The sequence below is a fragment of the Gavia stellata genome, chromosome 5 (genome assembly GCF_030936135.1).
Source record: "Gavia stellata isolate bGavSte3 chromosome 5, bGavSte3.hap2, whole genome shotgun sequence".
Classification (NCBI taxonomy): Eukaryota; Metazoa; Chordata; class Aves; order Gaviiformes; family Gaviidae; genus Gavia; species Gavia stellata.
The window spans coordinates 42,976,200-43,000,681 of NC_082598.1; the positions used below are offsets into that span (position 1 = coordinate 42,976,200).

The 24,482-nt window shown below is 38.2% G+C and overlaps 1 protein-coding gene across 5 annotated transcripts in view; it reads right to left on the bottom strand.

Moving 5' to 3' along the window:
- Nucleotides 1-9,712: 9,712 nt before the first annotated feature.
- Nucleotides 9,713-24,482, bottom strand: part of PALLD (palladin, cytoskeletal associated protein) — a 218,242-nt gene continuing 203,472 nt past the window's right edge. For 3 of the 5 annotated variants that reach the window (XM_059818157.1, XM_059818156.1, XM_059818155.1), the window contains 6 exons: nucleotides 21,540-21,634; nucleotides 16,155-16,287; nucleotides 14,973-15,180; nucleotides 14,085-14,250; nucleotides 13,080-13,213; nucleotides 9,713-12,082 (listed from right to left, as the gene is read on the bottom strand). In XM_059818157.1, the coding sequence (XP_059674140.1) occupies nucleotides 11,910-12,082; nucleotides 13,080-13,213; nucleotides 14,085-14,250; nucleotides 14,973-15,180; nucleotides 16,155-16,287; nucleotides 21,540-21,634 (909 nt within the window). In that variant the 3' untranslated portion in view covers nucleotides 9,713-11,909. Of the gene's footprint in view, nucleotides 12,083-12,915; nucleotides 12,967-13,079; nucleotides 13,214-14,084; nucleotides 14,251-14,972; nucleotides 15,181-16,154; nucleotides 16,288-21,539; nucleotides 21,635-24,482 lie in introns of all 5 variants that reach the window. The other 2 variants (XM_059818159.1, XM_059818158.1) reach the window with 2 other exon arrangements.

Below are 24,482 nucleotides of genomic sequence, written 5' to 3' on the forward strand. Positions count from 1 at the left end.
CCCAGTTTGGCAAAAATGAAGTACAGAAAGCAGAGATCTCACTGATGATAACTTTGACTCTTTAAAGTCTGAGATTTTCTTCATTTGTGCAGCTGAGAAATTTTGTCTTTGTGCCAGAAAACAGTGCATGTTCAAGCTTCTTGCAGGTATGTATTGAGAAATAATACAAGGAGTGGTTGTATATTCAGGGGATTTTATAGTTGGTTGTGTTACTCACTGTAGAATGTAAAATACCACCTTTCAGGAGTCCTCGTCTTACTGTTACCTCTTCGTAGAGAGGTGGTGTTATTTGCTGTGAAAAGTTATGTGTCATATGTGTCTTTGCACCGAAAATGTAATTGCTAATTATGTGTCTCTTTGATAGGAGGAGTTGTCCAGAAAATAGGTTAATTTTTTTCCAAGGGCACTGAACGTGAGGAAGGACAGCTGGAATTCCCATTTTTACTAGTCAAGTTAGTAGTATGTTAGTAACTTGGCTGCTGCCCATACCTGTCCTTTAGTATTTTACAGGCAAAGCCTGTGTGACATATCTTGACCAAAAGCCAAACTTAAGAGACGAAAAATTATTTCCTCTTAGTGAGTTCTGACCCTAATTATTATTGTCCCTTGTTTTGTTGGGTAAGGGAACTGTTAAATAAGTTATTAGCAATGGCATTTTTAGTGTGTATTTCTAATTAAAACCTGGAATAACATCCTCAGAAGAATCTCAGTGTGCTGCTAAGTAATTTTTTAAAAATGTTGCAATGCATACTGTGTTTTTATCACTGCTGTTGCTATAGGACCAGACTGAAGTGTTGGTAGCCTTGAAGTCATATTTTTAAAAGACCTTTTTTTGCCTTTTCTTCAAACTGGTAAATCGGAACTGAAAACTAGTTAAAAACAGTAATCCATTTCAGCGTTTACTGTGTACATCTACTCAAGAAGTACTATCTGTTTGCCAGACTAGGGTTCTGTCTGGCCTGGTGTGATGTCTCAGACAGTGGAAGTAGTGAATGCATAGAGTAGGTAACAGATCAAGTGTGTAGTGATGTCTCCTTAGCAGACTCTCGTACCTCCAGCAATTTGTGATTGGTATGTTTGAATCTGCCGTTTGATAGCTCTGGTTGAAGCCTGCGGGTTCTTACTTTGATGAGACATTGCAACAACCCTCTTGTGCTCTCTCTGTGTCGCTCCTGAATTTGTAGATCTCTGTTGTATCCTGCCTGCCTCAGTTGTTTCTGTTTCAAACTGAAGAGTCATATTTCTTTTAGTTGCTTGTTGCTGGAAAGCTCTTTTGTACCTTACGTCATCTTCGTTGTCCTTTACTTCTCCAGTTCCTCAAGGAGAGAGGAGCAGGTGGAACCACTTGCGGTATTCACTGTGGATTGATCTAGAAAAAAATAGGATGTTTTGTGTTTTGTTTCATATTGCTTCCAAAAATAATGGCTAATTGTTTTGCCTTTTCCTAACCTTTACACTTATGTTTTCAGAAGCTATATAAGAACAGTAACTCAGTCCTAAATAATTAATGGTCAACTTGGAGCCAATTTCATTACATATGTATTTAGGACTGATTTTTTTATAGTTTCCCCAGTGTGAGTTGTTCTCATTTATCTACAGTGAATTTAGTCTGCTGGTTTTAACACCTATTTCCTCAGTGAAATGGTTCTGCAATTTTTAAATTCCTTTATCCCTTTATCACTTTGAGTAACTTAGTGTTACTGGAATATACTGTGGCCTTCAGCAGTTGCTGTCTCAGAACCCTGACAAATAGGTTGTACGTACTTTGCTAGCCCCAGTGTAGATGCCTATGGGGTTCTGTTGGCGATCCATGTCCTTAGGAAAGAACAACTGCTGATTCATGCCCTTTCTCTTCTATCTTTAAACAATTTACTGATACGGCAACTTCTCTTGGCAGCACAGCATCTTTAGTGGCTTTTGGCAAGGGAATGTGTCAGATGCCTTTTAGAATTTCGAGCATGCTGTATTAGTTCTCCTTACTCTTACCTCTTTTTAGTCTTTAGAAGAACTCTAAAATGTTTATCAAAGATTACTTTCCTTTGCAAAAGCAACTCTGACTTCCCTCAGTATGTTTATCCAGTTGTTTTCATGGCTTTAGAAGAAGTTCTGGCAATTTGCTATGTACAGAAAAATATCATTAATTTAGTTTCCTGGATCACTCTGGAATTTCTTCTTAAAAAACAAGTGATCCTTCCACCCACAAAACACACAAAAGCTTGCTGTCACTTTTGCCAGCTTCCAGTCATTTGATAATGAGGTGGTTTTAACCCAGAAGTTTCAAACTGCAGTTACTTGATTTCCTTTAGAATTAGGGAAGAATTAGGGAGTTCCCAGCCCCCGGCCATTTGTCACTCTCTCCTCTGTCACCTCTTCTGATGTTTTGCTCTGAGGGGTAAAACCTTCAATGAGTTGCCTGTGGACATTCTGCTCAAGTTCCTGCATGGTACCAAAAGCTGATTTAGGGTTTTGTTCAGAGTTTGGGGATGTTTTTTCTCTGTGGCCTGGCCTTACCTGAGCACTTTGGTTTTTATTTAGATCATCTGCTTGTCTTATTCAGGCACGGTACCTGTTCCTAAGGTGGTGTTCAGTTTTTATGCACTTCTGTAAATTGTTCCTCTACACTCTGATCTGTAAATTTTACATTCAGTGATAGATTCCATTTGACTGCTAAAGCTAGACTGCTGGTTTTACAAAGGTTGACTTTTAAATTCTAGTAGCTTTTAATCCATGCCAGCTTACCTCTCCCCACAAAAAAAGTTTAGTTTGGCCTGTGTCTTTAAAGTTGTCATACTGAAGTTCAGTGCATACAATCTTATTGTTGTCATCAAGCATTGCATCTTAATTTTTTTGACTTGTCTTTTTGGTTTCATTTTAACATACTTCCTTATTTTATGTTGCTCCTTTTTTATGGAAGTCTGCAGTAGTAGACTGTTGTCTTTAATAAACTTGGTCAATATTCTTGCAGGAATAAAAGTTACCATCACAAAGCCAGTCTTTGAAAATAGCATTTTGACTCAGGTCTTGTATGCTCCTGGGGACCGCAGCCAGAATTGGGTGTCCCTGATTGGCTGCATGAAAAAATATATTTAAAAAAATGTGATCTTGACATCTTTGGTGTGACATTTATCCAACCTGCTGATGATTGCTGTCTTTCATTAGAGTTAAATTGCTGGCCTTACATTCCTTGGATGTCACAGCTACTGCCATCATCTTAATTGTGTTGGTAATAATATTGTCTAACACTAGAGTTTACCTTATTAGGCCTGGAAATTCAATCCATATTTGATTTGATGATTTAATATATTGATACCTAGTTTGGTGACTTTCCTATGTATTTTGTATCAGTATCTTGCTTATTTGTCCTGCTTCCATCATATTTCTGATATGCCTGTTATGTCACTGTCCTTGATTAAAAACAGACGTTTGGGTTTTACACCTTGTGCTGCTAGCACTTATGGCAAGCTATATATAAATGTTTTGGGGGTTTTGCATGTGGGTGTTCTGGAGTAGGACTGTGTGCTTGACTTGACTTACCATGATTTTTCAACTGAGTTTTGAAAGCTTCAGTCCACTCTTTTACTAGACATACAAAGTTTCTGTGATTCCATTCCTCGTGGAAGTGAGAGCATGTGCTCTTATTCATCTGATGTTTCTTCATCTGTTACATTGCTTAAAACTCTCCTATAATCTTTTGTTAAGTACCATTGGAGTCTTACTTCTGCTTATCTCTTAAGAAATGCGACTGTAACTTAGTGAGTTCGCTACAGCAAGGTCTATGTTAGTCTTCTACTTTTGAGGCATATATTGCAATTGATTATCAACAGTAGAGGTTTCTAGCAGGACACACAAAATGTTGGTGAGGTTTTTTTTTAATATTGCAGGTGTAAGGAGGAGCTGTTGTGAGGAAGAGCTTTTGCAGACTTTCTTTTATGGTAACAGATGCATACAAAGTGTGCTGAGTTAGTGTGTTAGTGTGTGATAGCCCACAAAGAGATTTCATTTTGGCCTCCTGAGGGCAGCCTATCCTAAGGCATTATTATATTGGCACTATTTGGTTAGTGTATCTATGTAGTTTCACGGAAGTGGAGCTGCCTGTGTAGGTACAAAGTTGATAGGTGGCATTACTCTTACCAGTTTTTTTAAAATCCAAATCCATATATCCTGAGCTATTTGGGGATGTAAGTCATGATTTTTAAAGATAGAAGGGATTTCAATATTGAGATCACTGAAATTTGGATAGAAAGTGGATATCTAAATCCCAGCCTTCAAAATATCTTTTTTACATTATTATCTACAGTTAAAACATACATTGTAATCATTATCTGTTGCTGTTAGACAAATTGACAAATTTTCCTCCTTTGATGTGTTGCATAGTGTGAGAAGTTGTATTGCATGAAACTGAAACGCGTATTGCCTGTTGCAATTGTGTGACTTTTTTTTTTTTGAACCATAGTGTAGTTTGTTTAAGTAAAGTTAATGAAGACTGAACTTTTCAAGACCAGGTACACCCACTTAATTCAGGTAATCAGTCAGTGTTTGAAAAGACAGGGCAAATGTAGTGGTGGAGAGAAGTCTTTAAAGAGCACTGGCTCTTCAAGAACTCTTCTGAAGACCCAGGTCACATTTTATTTTCACACACGCATTATGTTCAATTGCAGACCATATGCTGAAGGCTCCTTTTTGCTATAGATGTGTCTGCTGAGTTAGTAACAAATATTACTTGTACCTTGCCAGACATCAGCATGACTATGACCACAACTGTTCTAGTATTTTATGCTTTTATTTTGCATATTAACAGCTCATATCTGTTAAGATCTGGGATATTTTTTGTTCATTTCATAAAACAAAACACAACATTGATACATACAATCGTGGTTTTTTCACTCTTTAAATACATCAGATCCAATTCTATTTTTTTCTCCTTTTCCTTCGTGTACTTCACCATTGTAGTTTCATATTCTGAAATAAAAATGAATCTTTCTGTCATAGTTGTTAAAACTAAAATTGCTTTGGCTACTTGGAGACCTGGTAACAAATTGCCAGTTTGGGTATGATGATATCAAATGTGTTGAGAAAACATACAAGTAAAACCCACCAAATCTTACTTGGTATCATTATACCCACGTTAGGATAATGTCAGTGGGAGCCAGGGGGGAGATGCCACTGAGCTAGCACTGTCTGAGCAAATGGAGCTGCATGGATGTTACTCACTGTTTCCCAGACCGCTGGCTGACACTGCTGAGGTGGCCTTGCATGCATAGTATGTTGACGAGTTTGAAATTGCTGCGTTATTTTGAACAATTTGTTTAGGAATAACTGCAAGCTGATTATATGGTATTGCTGAAGCATGTTAGTGAAGCAGTTCCATGTTTTGTGAATTCTAATTTGCAGAACTCCCAGCTCTGGACTTTTAATGCTAAGTGCACTAAAAGTACATGTTGCAGCAATATTTTGGAGGCTGTATTATAAACATCTCCGCTCGTATGTTGAAGACCTGTTAAAAGCTCCAAGTTAGTGTTTTACTTCCTGCTGCTGTCAGTCTGACTTTTTATCCTATTTTTTCAGGTAGTTGGTAGATTTCTTCTGAAAACATCCTGCAACCCTAGAGAAAAGAAACAATATAGTCATTGCATGTGTTTTGTATAGATACCGTTTAGCGTGCACGTATGATTTTTGATGGTGGGACAGCTCTGCCAGCAGTAGAGTGGAGCTGCATCCGTTCTCTGCAGGTTCTTGTAGCTCTTTTGTTGGGAGGCATGTAGAACGGAGAGCACCCATAGTTTTATAGGTCAGCATAATTTTCAGGGCACCAGAGTGGAGGTCATGTTAAACTTTCTGCTATGCAGTGAAGCCGTTTTCAGTCGATCTGTAAATATTAGATAAGCAAGGTTAATTTACTACACGGTTTTGCAAAGCTGTTTACTACGTTTTCTGTAAAATCTTTGTTTCTATTAGCACCACTACACCTTTCTTCCTAATGCTGTATTATCTGGCTTCCAGTAATGCTTATCATGTGCCTGTATCTCTCATTGATTAATTAAAGTGGTATCTTTCCATTTGGGGGAGAACCAAATGTACTAGATTATTAATATGTGAGGTGAGTTTTGTTCATAAGAAGTGATTTATTCAGACATACTCAGCTGAAGCTGTCCATGAAGAGCTACTTGCATTGCCAAAGTGATAACCTTAGTTTTGCCTTTAAAAAGGACAACTCATTTGAGCTCCCCTTACTGTAAATAGGAACTATATTTCTGCGCTACTAACTGCTCATTAATGCTCTGCTATGTCAGTTCCTCAGACTTCCACATTGAGCTCAACCACGCTTACTGGGAGTTCAGTCCTGAATTCTGACTTGACATCTGTGAAAAGCAGCTGGGAGATACCTGAACTCTGAAGCGCAGGCAGTGGAGATGCACTGATCATCAACATTTTTTTCCCCACCTAAGGTGCTGGGGTCTTTTGCCTCACCTTAGGCTTGGATGCCACTTGCCCTTTGGCAAAGACAGATCACTGATGTCTTAGTCCTTGGAATTAGTGATTAGAAACACCGTGACACTGCATCTCCGCTTTTACGATGTATAGGCTGACCTGAAATTCGTTATTGTAGAGTGACAGTTACTAGCAGTAGCTTTGCCTTTTCTTTTATATGTTGCAAGAAAACATTAATAATCACAAATGAAAACTTTGTTCTGCTTTTATGAAGTTGGTCGTTTAATGGATTTGCTGCTCAGAAAAAGTAAAAATAATAATTTAAGAATTACTTCATTCTTCTATTAAGATTTTTAAGTGTGTTACACTTTGTATACAGGACTTTGAGGGAAACAACAGAGCCTATTTTATATTTGGAGATCTGCATAATGTAATTACACTTTTTTTTCCTAGTGGAAAGTGGATCTGGAATTTTACGAACTGAAATTCTTGAAAGCTGCTGCTGTTCCATACCTGAAACAACATCATTCATGTATAGTTCAAGATCTTTGGATTTACTAACAGTTGTGCTGATAGAAGAATTACATTTGATTTTAGGTTTTCATTTATTATACATTATTAAACATCAATTAGTAGCTGAAGTTCATACAGAATTTAAGAAAGGTAAAACTTCTATTGTAGATTAACAGTATATTACAAAAATGTTCAGTGAATCTGATTCTGAAGTATTGTAGGAGGAAGTGAGTTAATATGTTAATAAACAGAACTGGGCATTATACTATACAATAGTGTGGTAAACCAGGTTTTCTTTTAGACAGGCCCTTTCCTACAAATTACTTCCAGCAGTTCCTCAGACAAACGCTGCAGGTAAAAGCCATCTCCAAAATCCACTAGTTCTTAATCTGCAATAGAGTAGAGGTGTGTTGCTTGTTGTATGGGAAGTCTTATCTTACGAGGTATTTTCAACACCTTTTGCAGTAGCTTGGAAAGGTCCTGTCCTTGGCAATGTATTTTTGTACCCTCTGTTCTCTTCTGTAGAAATAGTCCATGATGTCTGGGCCAAGAATCGGCCAAAAAAAAGCTTGACAATGTGTTTAGTTATGTGTTCAACAGAACAGTTTCAGGCAAAAAAAAAAAACAAAACAAAACAAAAAACACCCTAATCCATTCAGTGTGAAGAGATTTGTAGAGCTGCTGCTGTAAATGATGTAATCATTCTGAGTAGTGGCCATGTGCTTTCTTGTTCTGCAGCTGTTTCTGGACCACTTACGCTACTACAGAACTAGAAAGTGACAGCAGTTGGAAGACTTGACGTTTACCTATTGCACTGCAGTCGTTCTATAAAGCAACAGATTTCTCCTTCCTGGTGGTGTTTGACTGAAGTTCATTCATCTTCCTCCTCTCTATAGCTGCTGAAATCATTGCTGTACAGGTACTGTTTCTTGTAGTCTGGCTTTTTTGCTCTAAGCATGAGTTGAGCAGTGTTCCAAACACTGACACATTTTTTATTGGAGATTCAGTGCAGTGTGAGCTTATTTTATGTATTAATCGGTTTTGTAACAGGATGCAAATCATGGTTTAAGTCTGAATTAGAGTCGCAAGGTTTAAGACATGTTAAAGAATACTGTGTGCTGTCTGGAATAGATTGTAACTTTCTTGGGGCAGGAGCTGTGATTTCATCTGCTTGATGTGTCTTATGTGCTCGTGGTTCTGTTCAAACAGAGAAACTGTGCAGGGGCAGGGCTTTTTCTTTTAGCCAGTTCAGGAGAACGAGCTAAATGTCAGCAAATTCTGCCCCTTGCATGTACAGCTGAAGTGTGAGGCAGTGAATCTCGTCTGCTGTCAATGTGCATAATCTGAGCAGGCATTTCCAGGCCATGCATTAATCCATCTGTACTCTGCAGTGTGGGTTTGGCAGCTGGGTCGTACAGCCAGAGCGTGCAGCTGATCCCCTCAGCATCATGACATGATGGATAATATGATCTCATGAAGTACATACTTACATATTAAATCCGTTTGGGCTGCTTGCAGAGATAAGGATGTAGTTGTCCATATGTGGGGAATCAAGCCATTTATTAGCATACAACCCAAGTGAATTAAAATGGTCTTTGAAAGTGGTTGTATAGAAAGAAACTATGATTTATAAGCTAGGGTTTCAAATTGGACTATAGTTCAGTTTTGGTCCCCAACCCCCAGTTGGCTGTGATGGGAAAAAATTGTGTATGTTAACTAATTGTTGCTGTGGTTGTGAAGCTGCAGGATAAGGGCATTGTGTGCTAAGGCATATCACCAGCTGAAAAAACCTTCATGCATGTGGAATTTTGCACCTCACAGTTGGTGCTCTTGACAGGGGTTTCTGGCGTCATCTTGAATGTAGTTGCACCGAGTCTTTGATTACTTTGAATACGCGTGGACTGCTCAACTTGCTAAATAATTTTAAGTCTTCCCATAGCTAAACCTGAAGTCTTGCAAAAAGTTAGGCCTTCTTTTCTTAGTCCTATAAAATGATAAAAGTACACTTTCAGGTCATACTTTCTATCTTTGGAGGTTGTGGAGGGAGATTAAACTTCTGGAAGTTACTTTGATGCTTCCAAGAATTTCAGATTTTTGGCATGAAAAGTATGTCATTTTCTTGTGCCATGCTTCTATCTCTGAATTTATAAACCCAAACAGTCCCAGTAACTAAGTAACAGCACAGCTGAATGTTTTTATGAAAACAACTTCGCTGCTTAGAGATGTGATTTACTTAAGTGTGTGTCTGTACATATATACAGAGGCAAAAAGTGATGATGACCTCATCTTAAACTAGCTCGCAAGAGCAGTCTCAGTGATTTAGTCTCTAAGCCAAAGGCAAATTTACTGTAAGCAGACAGAACTCCATTGACTTCAGTTGCAGTATCACCATTAATGTCAGTACTCACTTAATTGCTGAGATAATTCTGTTTGTAGTGATCAGTGCTTGAAATGTAAACCTAAAAGAAAAAACTTACTGTCTTGCATCTTGCCTGGTATCTTTGCACAGAAAGGAAAGGAGGAGAAGCTAGTTAATACTTGGGATTTTACAAGTAAATATTAACATTTTATTTTTTTAGTTTTGATATTGCTTTGTTAGAAGACTGTCCTTAAATGATTTTAACAGCACCTGGACCATGCCCTTTACTTAGAATCAGTTGTCAGTGATGTCATATTACAACTACGAGACACACAAAATAGTCCTGCATATTTTCTAACCTATTAAAAAAAAGTATCTTCAAGTACTTTTATTTGGCAAAAATTTCTCAGAATTTATAGGTCATGTTCCTCTGTTTTGTTTAAACAGGATTCCGGGTCACAAGCAGAATATTCTGATAAATTATAGTCATTTTTAGATGCTGCATATAGCCCTCGTTTCATCTATATTCATTATATTTAAAATTTCTAAATCTTACACTTGCATGTTTCTACTGAAACAGTTAATAGTCTTTACCAGAAGGAAAACTTTCTATTTGTGTAATATTTATTGATGTTAAACCCACATTATATCAGCACAACAATCCAAAGTAATGATAATACATATTTTTATAAATACAAATAAAAGGTGGCAAAATAATGCTAGTGAAGCTAAACAAAAAAGTAAATTAGCATGTCACAGTTGAGAAAATTTGGCAAATGATATGACATACTTGTTCTAGAATAGAATCAGATTATTCCCAGATGACAGACTATGACGTTAATGTAGATTAACGATCCCCATAACTGGTCATATCGTGCACCAGCATAGTACTACCTTATGTGCTAAAGTTTATTAATCACTAAAGAACAAAACAAACTTTGTGTACTTAAAAAGCAATACATGTATAGCAGTAATGCAATATATGGTGTACACAATTACAAAATTAAAAAAAACCCCTAAGTACAGGACTTCTGAATAACTGAACTGAGATAAAAGATTTCAACACTTTTATTATAAATAATGAAAGATACCATATATGTGCTTCATATAAGGAATACAGTGTTTTCCTTTCATAGCAAAGTATCATAGCTCGTACCATCAAATGCTCGTTTTTCTTGTCAGGCCTAGTAATTCTTCCATCCCTCCCCCCCCTTCATCTGAAATTCATTTGGTTCTAATTTAAAACTACCTAGTCAGGTCTGACTTAGGTGGGGCTCCAGTTTGATGTGGATTTGCCTTGCATTCTGAAAGTAGCCTTCAGGCTTTTTATCTACGGCGCACAGGCTCTACCTATTAAAAGAGCTGTCATTTGCCTACAGTCAGGAGAAGAAAAAAAAAAAAAACCTACCAGAGACACATGCTATGTTAAGAAAAAAAAAAAAAGGCGCAAATTTGATGTTGTTTTTGTCCATCTTCATTTTCTACTTCCTCAGATCTGCAAGCTTATCACCTGTGGTGTATACTTGTCATTCAAATTCGTATTGCAGTCTCAACCCATTTTTCACTTACTATACATTTCCAAAATGCTCATATACCTTACACAAGCTTTAAACAGTCGAAGGTCCCATACATACACTCCCTAGTTTTCAGCTCACCTTAGAATTTCAGATTCTTGAATGGGAGTATTATGAAGTTACAGGCTGTCTTCAGGAAATCCATAGAGAGTTTCAACCTTGCCCTGTCCCTCTCCCACCCCTTGCAGGAACCTCCTGCAGTGGTTCATACTGTTGGCATTTTGTTCGCATCTAGTTACCAATATTTGTAGTCTGGAGTAGACTGTTATTACATGTCAGCTCTTTTTCTTCATTATCTTGAAGAGGTTAAATTACTTATGCTTGAACTGTCTTTGCAGTATGTTTGTAAGTAAGCCTCCTCCTAGATGGCAAAAAGAAAAAATACAAAAGAATTTAAAATTACGGTGTTGATGTTGCTTTACAGAATTGTCCATACTAACAGCATTTAAGGCAAGATTCTTTTTCATGGTAGAATAGAAAGCAGTTTGCAGATACAGCATTTGCTTATATTACTCTTCCTTGTCCCTTCCTGTTTTATTCTTACAATATTGCACTTGTTCATTGTAGCTATCAGAATACATTGCCGTTTTAGAACTATAGATAACCATACATTCTCATTTTCTTTGTGGTCTAATGGCCTCAAATAAAACATCTTGCACCATTAAGATTGTGTAGCATCTAGTTACTGCTTATGAAGGCATGTGGTGATAAGTAGTGTTCTCTTCTGAAAAATCTGTCTCTCTGATGTATTTTGGCCTTTATGAAAAGGGTTATTTGTAAGAGCTGAAGCAACTTAGGTATAAGGAACTGGTGAATGTGGTTTGTTGTGCAATGTGTACATTTCTATTAATAATCTATCTATTCTTCTAATTTGGTATAATGAATAAGGAATATATGGTTATTGTGTTTGTTGTTTATCTTTTGTACTTGAAGGTGTCTGCCTTTGCATAAAGTGACATAGGAGTATCATTGGTCAAGGCAATGGCTTTCAGTGTTTCTGCTTTGAAAGAAAATGATGGAAGCGGCAGCTGGATTTACAGATCGTCACTCTCTACCAAGCCAGATTGCATTGTCAGGTGGACTGGATTTGCTTCAGGCTGGAAAGCTGCTTTGATGTCTAGTCCTTGGTCACAAAGTGCAGCGTATCGGCTGGCTGAGGGCCGCACCTTCTTTGGCTTGGTTGTCTGAGGTGGTTGTTGCCACTGAGCTACAGATTAAAAAAAAAAGCGAAGAAAAAAAGTTAGCCGTGTTGAGCTGTGCGACAAAGTGTGCCAGATGCACAGTCAACGCTTTGTAAAGGAGATACTAATTTCTGAGCAGCAGAAAACCATTATATCAAAGGTAAGTTTCATTTCTTGTTGTTTGTTTTTTTTTTTTTCTTCAGCATCTAGTTTCACCTTCAAATGTGGTAAGTAAAATCAATAGTGTCTGTGTTTGGTTGTTTTGCCTTTTTGGCATTGCTTTCTACCTTTTCTTCTGTCACTGAGAAGGGCAACAGCAAGGGGTTTGTTTCTGTGCACTAATATTACAGTGACGGGCCTGTTCCTTGCATGTAGAAGGAAATCATCTGATTGCCATTGCCACCCCTTGTGTGCTGAAGAACGCTGAGCCAAGTCTCTAATTCACAAGTCCCACTACCACCACCACCCCAGAAACCATCCTTTATCATTCCAATCTCTCCCCTTCCTCCCTCCCCACCCCCCCTTAATTCTTGTTACAAGAAGACTGGTAAGAGATTTTGGTTTAAGAAAACATTCGCTATGTAAGGGGCTGTTTTGGAGCAAACTGAATAATTAAGCAGAAAGCCATAAAACGATCTACTACACTTCTGGTAGCTGTTGCAGGTGTATTACAGACTAATGTACAAACGAATACAAAAGGTTAGGGAAGTGCTAGCAGAGCAATAGTAATAATGATCCACAAAAATAATGTAAACATGCCATTATCTGTTGTTAATTAGCTATATTTAATATACTAAGCAAAAACAGAAAGCATGCATGCTTGTTTTGCTTTAGGTATCTGAAAGATGGTGAAATGTACTTTGACAGAGCATTTGTTGTCTTGATGTGGATCGTTATTATTGAGGAGAAACTATAAACAAAAGAAAGAGAGACCAATGTAAACCATTCTGTGAACAAACTGAAACTTTTAGAACTGTTGCTTTTGAGGTGATTAATATGATTGTGAAAATTGAAGTCACTTACTATAAACATCCAACCTGGCAGTGCAAGACACAATCCCGGCCTCATTCTTAGCTGAAACAGTATACCAGCCGGCATCCTCCTTTGTAGCTCCCTGAATAAGCAGGCAAATGTAGCCGTAGTTATCCTGGTGCATGCTAAACGAAGGAAAAAGTAGAAAATTACTATTTAAATTGTGGAACAGTGTAGGCTATTTTAAAATGTCATTATAATCAGACCCAATCCTAGTTACAGATTGATTATAGTCCACTGTTAATTAATATGGAAGTTAGCAAGTGAAAAATAAAACCTTGAGTATGTTTGACAATTTGGCCATTTAATATCCTGTATTGAAAACCAAGAAGGAAAAATGCATAAAACAACTTCTCGTTCACAACTACAAATTAAGACATCTGGAAATCTGTTTTAAGTAGTAGGGACGCCAGAACTTACCCAGACTTTTTGGGGAAAGGATAAAAAAAATTACTATTTTGGGGAACGAGGTACTGAAATACTCTTAGTTATTTAGAAGGACAACAATAATTTATTACAGTGTCATATCAGTAACGAGTTCCTTTTCTTGCAGTATATCATGAGTTTGCTTTTAAACATTCTTACAAAATGTTATCAAATACTGAAGACAAGTTTATAGATCTTAGAATATAAAAAAACCCCGAATCTTAGTCGCTTAACTACACAGCAGAGTTATGAATCAAGGTTTCCGCTGAGAAGCGGATAGCTATACTTAGGAGCCTAGGTTCTCACCAGTGAATTTCTGAGAGTCTTAGTTCTAGAAGAGAAAAACTATTTCTCCACATGCTTAAAGTGCAAAGACAGTTTAATTCTGGCTTGGCCACCAGGCTGGCTGCAATTTTGAGTAAATGTCAGCAATTATTACAATAACTAGTTAATACTTATGAGCTGCTGTTCACACAAAGCATTCTTATGACCTTCTAGGTTTTCATTTGTGCTACAGGATAAATCGTCATTGAAGTTATACATGGGGATATTATTCTAAGTCAGTCTAACCTCACTCGGTCAGTGTTGTATGTAAGTGACTCATTCTCCTTCTTCCAGAATATCTGAGGAGATGGCTCCCCTGAGATTCGACACTCCAGTCGCACTGGGAATCCCTCAGTCACACCTGTGTTTTGTAGCTTCTCTATAAACACAGGTGCTTTGTGTACTTCCTTAGCTGTGAAAATAAAGATGGCAGTCATGTTGTCACTAGTCTATGAAAATGTAGCCTTTATTTCAGCAGTATGCTAAAAAGCAATAATGGAAAATCTAACTGGCAGGAAACTTTAAGTGTTGTCTTCATTAATCACAAAGTACAATCCTGGTCCATCTGAAGAAGACAGTCACATCAGTATTTTAATAGGGAAAAAAGTAAGCACTAACAGAGCTGAATGGTTTCCCCCACCTCCACGAAAGAATTAAAATGTGGAGCGTGAAGAGTTGATAAACTGGCTGCACAATGCTTGTTAAACAGTGCTCCTTCATATTCCATAAAAGGATGGGCTTTTAATTATAGAAGGAACTGCTCTACCAGAAGGTTGGAATGGCATTCGTCTAATGTGCTGTGAAACACACGAATCGTGTCACACTAGCTACCCAGTGGTAGATCTGGGTCTGCACAAATTGCCACTAAAAACCCCATTCAAGTAAATAGCGTGGTTTGTGCCTCGACCGTGGCAACAGCCCTCCTTTCTTAACTGTGTGCACAGAGGTTACTTGCCAGTCAACTTACGCCACAACATAACATAAATGTATCACCTATAACTATAGTTCTGTTACTTCCAGGTTTCCTTTGCTTACCCCCCACCCCTCAACCATGTCATTTGATGGCACTTGCACTTTCCTTTTTCATGTTATCCTTACAGTGCTCAGTATGGAAGCTTAGCATGAAGATGTTACCTGCAACAACGAGCTCCAGGCTGAATGTGTTTTCACCAGCTCGATTGCTGGCAATGCATGTGTAGATTCCAGCATCTCTGGCTGTGACTGGTTCTATGATCAAGGAGTGCACACCGTTCTCACGCACCAACATTTTGTGAGAACTATCAGGACGAACTGGTCTTCCATTAAGCTGCCAGCTTAAATCTGGAGTGGGTAATCCACTAACCTTAAGTGTAAATGGAATAATGGGAAATGGTCTTAGCTGTACGAAACACTGGCGGAGTCCTGACTTGTTACTTCAGATAGGTTAGGTTTTGTTTGCTGCTGCAGGTGTACCACAAGATTTAAAGATCTAATTCTGTCCTGAATTACACATTGACTCAGTTGTATTCATTTACTTACTTTCTGGCCAACTCCCTGAATTCCATGATGTCTTAAGGGCGTGACTGAAAAAAGATCAGTGTTCAGATATGCTAGAAGCTAAATAATAATACATTGCAAAACAAAAAGCAGGGTGACACCTTTTGTCTTTTTTCATTGTTTGCTCTTCACGTGGAATGAGAAGATACTCCTTTCTAGATTAACTTCCTGTGGAAAACTTGCAGACAAAAAGATGTTAGCTGACTAATTAGTGAACTCTAAGTTCCATTCCACTTAGGTGTAACCTAGTGACAGCACCGCCTGCACTAGTTAATGCTCGGTCTGTGTGAACAAGTCTTGTACTTTTGAAAGCCGTGCCATTTGCTGTGGGTACTGCTTGAAAACAAATAGCTTCTCCCAAATATATCAGCGTAAAGTAAACAGAAGTCATCCAAGCCTTAATTAATTCTGTTAGGCAAAGTCATAAATCAAGATTATGTTGCTTGAAACTTTAATGGGGGATCGAAACTCAGGTAGTAAAAGGACTTAAAATGGAGAAGCATGCTGTCTCTGTAGTGTGGGCTGCTTCCCTCCACACCCCAGCATAGCTGAATTCTAAAAATCAGTTTGCTCTGAGCTGTAAGATTTGCCTGAAGCACTTGCACTGGAGGGCAGGCAAACTTCTATTGTCAGCTTGCTCATAAGCAGTGAGATTAATTAACCAGTCAGACAGTCGCTGAAGCTGCCAATAGGTAAAACAGCTTTAAAAAGAAACTAACTTGGGTTTTGAGTCAGCTAATGTTATAGAAAGATTGCTGCTGTCCTTTGCATGATACTTGCCTTGCAGTCCATTCTGCATAGTTTTCCTTCTTGAACAGTCAGGTCTCCAGGAGCCTGCAGAAAATGAGGCCGGAAGAATCGTTCCTGAATTGGTTCATTTTCATCACCACTGTCCCTTGAACGAGATCGTGGTCTTAAAATAACATGAAATAAAGGTAAATTATTTTTTTTCTCTGCTAAATCAGAACCACCAAAATCACTTATAAGACTGCTTTGAGTTTTAAATCACTTCTTTGACCTGTACCATAATCGCTCCGTATTTACACGCATACACTGGTTCCATTTGGCTCAGACTGAGTTAGTTATGACACTGTACTTATTAATTACTTTCATTTAATTCACATGTTGTGGCAAAATATGATCTAGAAAACAATCTTGCTACATAATAATTACTTGTAATAATAATTTATTTATAAATTACAGTATCTTTGTTTAGAGTTAGTCTTTAAATCACTGAAATACAAATAAAATAAGTCAGTAGGCCTTAGTGTATAGCTTCAGTTCCCCATTTCTAGTGTCCTGTGTATTTAATCCCTTCACTGTTGCTGATTACACCAGAAAGTGCAGGTACTGTTCATTAATTATGTTTACCTTTCAGAAAGTAACAGCAGTTAAAAGCTAACTCATCTCAGCTAAGAAGAGACTTTTCACATCAGACTTATTTTTCATCTTCTCTTGTTCTGCACTACTGAAGACCATACAGAACATTCTGTGGATTGAAGTGCCGTGGATATTTATTCCTCATTTAACAGGTTTTTTGTTTGAGATATTCTTGACCATTTTCAAAGCCACCAAATTGTGGTGTCAAAACAATGAGAATTTCATTTGTGAGCAATAGGAAGAAAAACTTTGGTTGTTAAATTGTTCTTTATAAAGGTACTGTAAAAAGTTTCATAAAAAATAAAAAGAACGAAAAATAACTCCTGTGCCCAGAAATGGTATCAGTCACCTAAGCTTCCACAATATCATTTAATCCATTTTCAGCATTGACTACTCTTGCCTGTTAATTTAATCTATTGAATCCCTTTCTAAGTAGTTCCTTGTTTAACTGGATTTTTTTTCCAATTAAAATTAGTATTATTCCATTTGTGTGATTTAGTAATCAAAGAAACTTGTAATTGAAATAAAATTTTAGATCAGTTTTTGTCCTTGCCTGATCAGCTCCAGTGGATTCCATTCTGGAGCCAACTGCTGCCCACAGTAACATCCTATTGCAGGAAAGAGGAGCAATTTAAATCTCCTCCTAGATAACTTTTATCAATGACACTTTACAGTGAAATTCTCTTTTCTGAATTCCATTTTCTGTTAACTTTTACCAGTGTTTCTGTTTTGGCCAGTATCTGCAGTATACATGCTGCAGCATACACGGCTATACTGTGTTTTCTACTGCCCAGGGACATTTCTTTCGTTTAAAACAATTCATAATAAAAAAAGTTTAAACCCCTGAACAGTTACATTTGGAAAACAAGATGCAGTACTACTGTATGGAAGATAAACAGTCTAGCTGCATACTCTGTCCCACTGAGGTTAAGTTTAATTAGACTTGCTTGAATGTGGTTTATTTTGTCCTCTCTTGTTGCCCTTCTCTCTATTATGGTTCTGTTTGAATTCTGACCAGTCACTTCTGCTATACTATTATCTGTCATAAATAGATAAATTTTTACTTTTTAATGGTCATCACAGGCTTCCCAGAGCTATAACTAAAGGCATGTGTGTGTGTGTGAGTCTAGCCCATACAGCTTATTAATGGAGGAACAGATACTGAATTGGGGAACATAGACTGACATCTTTGCACATGCTAAAAGCTTATGTAACCCTTCAGGTGCCTAAATCCAGGTCTCAAGTTTTTTTTTCCACTTGAACATGCCTAAAGCTACTTCAGTAGCTGGTGCGTTACAGCTCATAAGGAACACTGAGCTCTAGCTGGTGTGTTCCTAACCATTTTTGCAGGCATACTTGCCTCATATGCATGCAGCTGGGATGGAAGATGGATAGCAGTAAAGAAAAACTGTACTCATCTCTTTTGGTAATTAGTTCTGCACGACCAACTAGAAATGATGGTGTCTAGTCCAGTAAGTGCTACGCAGTGCAAGCAACCCATGCAACATCTGCCTTCATAGTATTTACATGCATCCTGTTTAGATGCATAAAAAGGCAGCACTTGTCAAAACAGGGGGCATGGGGTGTGAAATTTAGACCAAACAAAATGGAAAACAAAAAGGTTGGGAGTTTGTGACCAAAGATACGTTTTTCTGATAGTATGTTCCTGAATTGTGAAAACTTAAGTTTTCATATTACACATTTGGAAGGAAACCTAAATCAGCACGCTGTTTACTCTAGAGTCAGAAATAAATAATGCATGTCTTGTCTTTTTACCTCTTTGTAGATTTACTTCTAAAATGGAAGACTACTTTTAACCCTAGTTTTACCTCTCAAGGTAAAGGCTTATTTTAATTCTAAAACATTTTGTGGTTTTAAAGAAATAATGAAGTGAGTAGAGGCAAGTATTTCAGATGTCTAGGAATGACAAATTGCAATAGACTGAAATACCCTTGGATTAGTTGTAGGTTCTTTAGAGTTGTGATGTGGGCATCAAATTGCAAAGATCAGCTTCAGCAATACTGACATCATGTGCTAAATGTGTCCAGGGGAGACTCCATGGGTTGGTGTGGCGCAGTGCCCTTGGAATTTCAGCCAGCAAGAAGCTGGGGAAGACTTGGGATAAAGGAGATGAGGTTCAAATTAATCCTCTAATTGAGAGCAGGTGCAATAGGAATATTTATTTTTTAAATCTTCCTTAAATCTCATGCATTTTGAGATTATGTATTTGGGGCTCTGGCTGCAGTGCACCACAAGACAGCTTACGTGCTACAGTGTTGAGCATCATGTCCTCTAAGGGATTGAGCCCAAGCTTTGTATACATCAGACAGTTCGAAAGTTACACACCTCCCCCCCTCGCACCCCCCCACCCCCCCCAAAGTAATGCTAAGAAGGTAATGTTTGCAAGCTAAGCAAATTTCAGGAAAATACAGTAAAAATGAAATAACAACTACAGAGAGTGTTTTAAAGTGTCTGTGATTGATGTAGTGAAGATGACAAAACCCAGAGTTCTGCCAGAACACATTCTGCAAGAGATTAAAAATACTTCAGGAAAAAGCCTGTCAACAGTGTAACAAGTCATAAAGTTCATTAGGCTAATAATTACACTTGTAAACCCAAAAAAAACCCCAAAGAAACCCCAAAAAAGAGGATTTGTTGCTCTCAAGCAGAAAAGCTTAGAGAAATAATGTTATAATGCCACAGGAATATTACTTATCAAACGTATATGGCAATATATGTTAACACATATTGTAATATATGGGGGAGCACAATATTGTGGTGTGTTACATTAGAAAAGCCAACGGTGGGAGTCTGTCTTAGGAAGGTTTTACATGCTCAAATTTCATCAGCCTCGGGGAGACCTGGATGATGGGAGTAGTGGGAAATGTCACTAAACAGAAATAGTATGGTGCTGAAGGCTTGGCAGAAACAGACCTTCCGTAAGAAAACGTATCAGGATGAGCCCTTCATGTATGGTAATTTTACAGGAAATAAGGCTACCCAATAATTGCCCTAATTTAAATTAAACTGTTACACGGAAATCTCTTCTTTATAATTCACTACTCTACTGGACACCCAACCAAAACAATAGTGGCTGCCTGAGTGCTTGTCTCAATTAGAAAATAAAATGCCAGCCGTAAGCGGCCTCAGACTTTGATTGCATTTGAAGAGATTGAAAAACAAGCCTCCACCATTATTACCTAAGGGTTCTGCCTGTTGCAGGGAGAGAGACTCACATTTTATCCTTCAGAAAGATGCAGAAGCATCAGCTGCTCACTGCTGTCTTGCCCATACCTATCTTCCTTTCTCCCCTCCCCATTTTTAAAGATGTTTCCCATTTCTCCCCCTGTGTCCACTGACTAATTCAGCTGAAACCTGACTCGTCGTGGCAGCTTTTCCCTTCAGGGATTAACAAAGACTTTTCATTTTTACCCGTTATTTGCAGGTGTCAAGCGCCTTGTTTTCTGTATGCCAGATGGGCCCAGCTTTTTTGGGCTGCTCGCACCCTGCAGTGACAGCAGGATATTCCCCTCCATAAGCAGCGTGAGCTTTGGGTTTACCAGGCCTGAACATGAAACGTTGGAGGGGGAGTTGGTAGGATGCCTCAGTGGGCAACGCTGGGAAATGCTTTCAGGGCTGCAGGAAGCCTAATTTGTTCCATGCAGGAATGAGACTGGTAAGAGCTTTTAAATAACCAACCTCACCTCCTAACACTTCCTAGTTATCAGAGGGGGGAAGAGAGCCTGTTTTGCGTGCAGCAGTTCTACAGTACATACTACTACCACTACTAATAGTTACAGGAATCATTTCTTTATTGCACATGTGGTAATGGGCAATAAGTCATGTAACTATGTAATTACATCTGTGTAATAAGCTAATAATAATATATAATAATAAACTAATAATAAAGTATGTAATAAAGTATATAATATTATAAATTATGTAATTACATCTATTCGATACATTACAATTGGACAATATTGAGATTCTGTGGCCATTGTGACCATTAAGCAAAAGACATGCGTCATCACAGCAGAAACTGGAACTGGAGCCCTCATCCTCCCTTGAAAGCAGTTCTGTTTGGGTAACCAAAATGTTTTTTTTTGTATCGCCTAAAGCTGTCTAAGCTGTGCTAAATGGCCTCGTAAGTGCTTTGGGTAATGAAAAAAAATATTTGAAGGGAAAATTCCCTTATATGGTCCAAAAACATAAACCAAAGCTTCCTATGTGAATAATTGTAAACTCACCAAAGATAAGTTTAATACTGTATTTCTGACTCATAATTCCTTATAAGAACCTGAACGGAAATCACTGAAATCCTAAAATATTTCTAATGTAAATCTAATAAACTTCTTTGGCCTGCAGTTATTTCTGCTGTTTCTTTAAATGAATACTTATTAAAAGCTGCAGTAAGTACAGGTTCCTGGTAGAATCCTAGTCAAGGTGAGATGTTTTAAAAAAACATAAGTGACAAGGTCCTTCCCAACAGCTGATAGTGTAATTTGAGATAAGGAGTAATGAGTGAACATCACAAAGAAAGGAGGGGGAAACAGGCAAAATTAAAAGGTACTTAAAAGGCATGCCATTTCAGAGGTTGCTTATACTTCTGAGTGTGCAAGTGTCACAGAAATTTTTAGACAGCAGAGCTCACATTTCTTCCTGAATGCCATACTTCTAACTTACTTTCTTACTTCACATTCCTTATCTTGCCATAATAATTTTGCAAAACACAGAAGAACACAAAGAACATAAGAATACAAAAGAAAAACAAAAAGCATCACGTACCTTCTCATATGAGGCTGACCAGAAGGTGACCAGGGACTGCGGCCTCTTTGATTTACAGCTTGAACCATCAGCCTGCCCGTGCAACTTACTCTGCCCTGTTATGATGATGGAGAGAAGGAACATTAAAAGCCTTACAGCATGTACTATTAGTAAATGTTCAACCTGATCTCTTCTTTTTTGCCCACCTGTTGCAGAGTCTGTAATACAATCTCTTCTTTGTTTCACAAAGTCATTGAAAACTATTTGTCACAATACCTTCTGATACTAAACTATTCTACAGCTTGCAATCCAACACAGAACAGACTGAAATAATTGTGACTATAACAGTGTCATGGTTAAAATGTTCCTCCTGGAAGTTTTTCTTTTAAAAAAGATTATTAGTACCACTGGCAATTCAGCCCTTAAAACAGTATATTGACTAAGCTGTTGATGTGGGCAGGTGATTTCTCTGTGTATGGCAAGTGGCCAGACAGACAAGACAACTAGTTCAAGATCTTGAAAATGGCACTTGGTAAGTGCTGGCGGTTAACGACAAGAGCTGCTGCCTCCGGAGTGGATTGATCCACTTGATCTGGTGGGGCCACAGCTCAAAAACCCCCATGAATGTAGAAACCAAAAGAATTGTACTGTACAAGTACTGAAAGGGTCCTCTCTGAAGAGCGAGCCTGGTTTGGGGGTAGGAATCGCACCAAGGCACACACCTGCACTGCTGGACATTGGAGGTAGTTCAGTCATCTTGGGTTATTTTCAGTGAATGATAAATAGAACATGGGCTCTGTTGTATTTAGTCCTGTTTCTTGTTTTGCTTTATTTTTTAGAAGACATTGTCCACCACAAGCACTAGTGGTGACAGATTTGGGATGGGACTGCCTGCAGCCAGAACTGCTGACATCCACAGCTCTGTAGAATTCACTGTGTAAGGAGTGAAAGCAGCTGGTGGTATTAATAAATATGCACCATAGATACAAATATAAAAGCTATGTATAAAAATAATACTGCAGTGAATGTTTATATACTTTTATGAAACAATGGAATTATTAAAATAACTTCTGAAAAATCATAGTTTTAAATAGCTCTTTGATAAATGTATATAAGATGTACATCTGTCTGTCTGCCCCCTGGACCAGTAGCAGGACCAGTAGCAGTATGGCAACATCCACATCAGCTTTGCAGTGTATTTCAGTTCTAAGCCGTGAGCTCCACACTCAAGTCTGTCATCATAAAAGTGACAAATAGTTTTGTCACAGTAGTTCGGGGGTTGCAAATAGCTGTTCATTAACAACTGGCCAAAGCCCATCAAAAACCAATTTCACTGGGGTCACAAGCAGCCTTCAAATGTCAGCAACCTTTGTGTTACTGCTGGACTGTTAGAAATGAACTCCCTGGGTCCCGCTTTTATTCCCATGACCCGTTCAGTCCACAAGAAAAATACTTTCGTTAAAATAAGCCATTGTGCATGACCTGCAGCAGTTTCTTAAGCAAAAGCTTTTTTTTTTGTGTGTTACAAGACCGTTAAAGACATCTGGAACAAATACATTTCTATTTTAGGCACCGCTGCATATTAATCTTTTTCTGGCAGGTGATGAATTCACACATTTTGGGATAATTTCTGTGTAGCTCAATACATGAAGGCATTGCAAATGGAAACACAAAGGACAGTAAGGAATTTGGATAGGGAAGAACAAGCAGGAAGGCAAAGATTTGGAAAAGTCATGGGATGAATGGGAAAGAAGCGATGAGTGGGAAGTAATCATGAGAAGATGGCCTAGAAAATAAGGGAAATCCAGACTGAGGACTGGGTGCATAGTGCAAAGAAGTGGAGAAAATGGGATAAAAGGAAAGAAGGTGAAAATAAGGACGCGACTCCAGCCCATACAGCTCATGGAAAGAGCTCAGTTAAGGGACATAGCCTGTAACTAAAGGCCTAAAACAGGCAAGGTTTTGTGTTTGTCTAGGCCTGGGCTCCATTTGCTCTGGATTAAGTTATACAGCAAATTTTACTGCAAACCCCAGAGGTGTGTTAGAACCTTAATTCCAGATCACTGCACTTTACATCGCAGGCAATGGCGCCTGCCGCATTAACTACCACGGATTATTTCCAAGGTGTGTCAACAAGTCGCTTTGCAAACATAAATCCTGTAATACTAGCTCAGACCATGAGATGGCATAAACTGGCAGAGCTTTAATGAACTGAATCCTCTGCTTTAACAAAATCAATTTCTATCAGCTAAGAATATGCCTTTTTGCTTTGTGGTTTGGTGGTTCCAATAGCAATGACCAAAACACAGCAACAGCCTAGCAAATATCTACCAGTCCATCAGTACCATGATGTAGGCTCCCTTATATTACATATTTCGCTTTTCTTAAGGAAAGGTTGCCAAATTTGCCTAAGTTTGTGATAGCTTTGAGATGTGGACAACTTTCCATTAGAATTGAGAAGGCTATGCCAAAATTATTTCCACTCAGGATGACTTAAAAGAATTGGAATCCAGAGCTTTGAGTGTGAAAGGCTAGTACATTAACTCATAGCCCTTCTTTGCCTCCATTGTACTGTTAAACGCGTAGTAAAAGCAAGCAAATAGTAGTGGAGATGATAAGTATGTTTGCTTGGGAATTACACTGGGAAGAAAGAATAGAATGGGTTTGGTGAAACAGATGTTTTGTTTAGGGGAGCCAGAGGAGGATGCTTCTGGTTCTTCTCCAAAGAGGAGGAAAAAAGCACAGACGCAGAATTTTATCATTTAACAAAACTGCTTTTTCAATCCCCAAACTAGGAACAATGCAAACCCAGGTCATTTTAGTCCATCTGAAAACCCACTAGCAAACCCGTGTCATCAATGACCGGAACTGATAACAGGTCACTGAACAGTTGTGTCATTGAATGAGCATTACCCAGAATAACAAATGCTAAAAAGTAGGCCCTAAATATTCAGGGGCAATGTA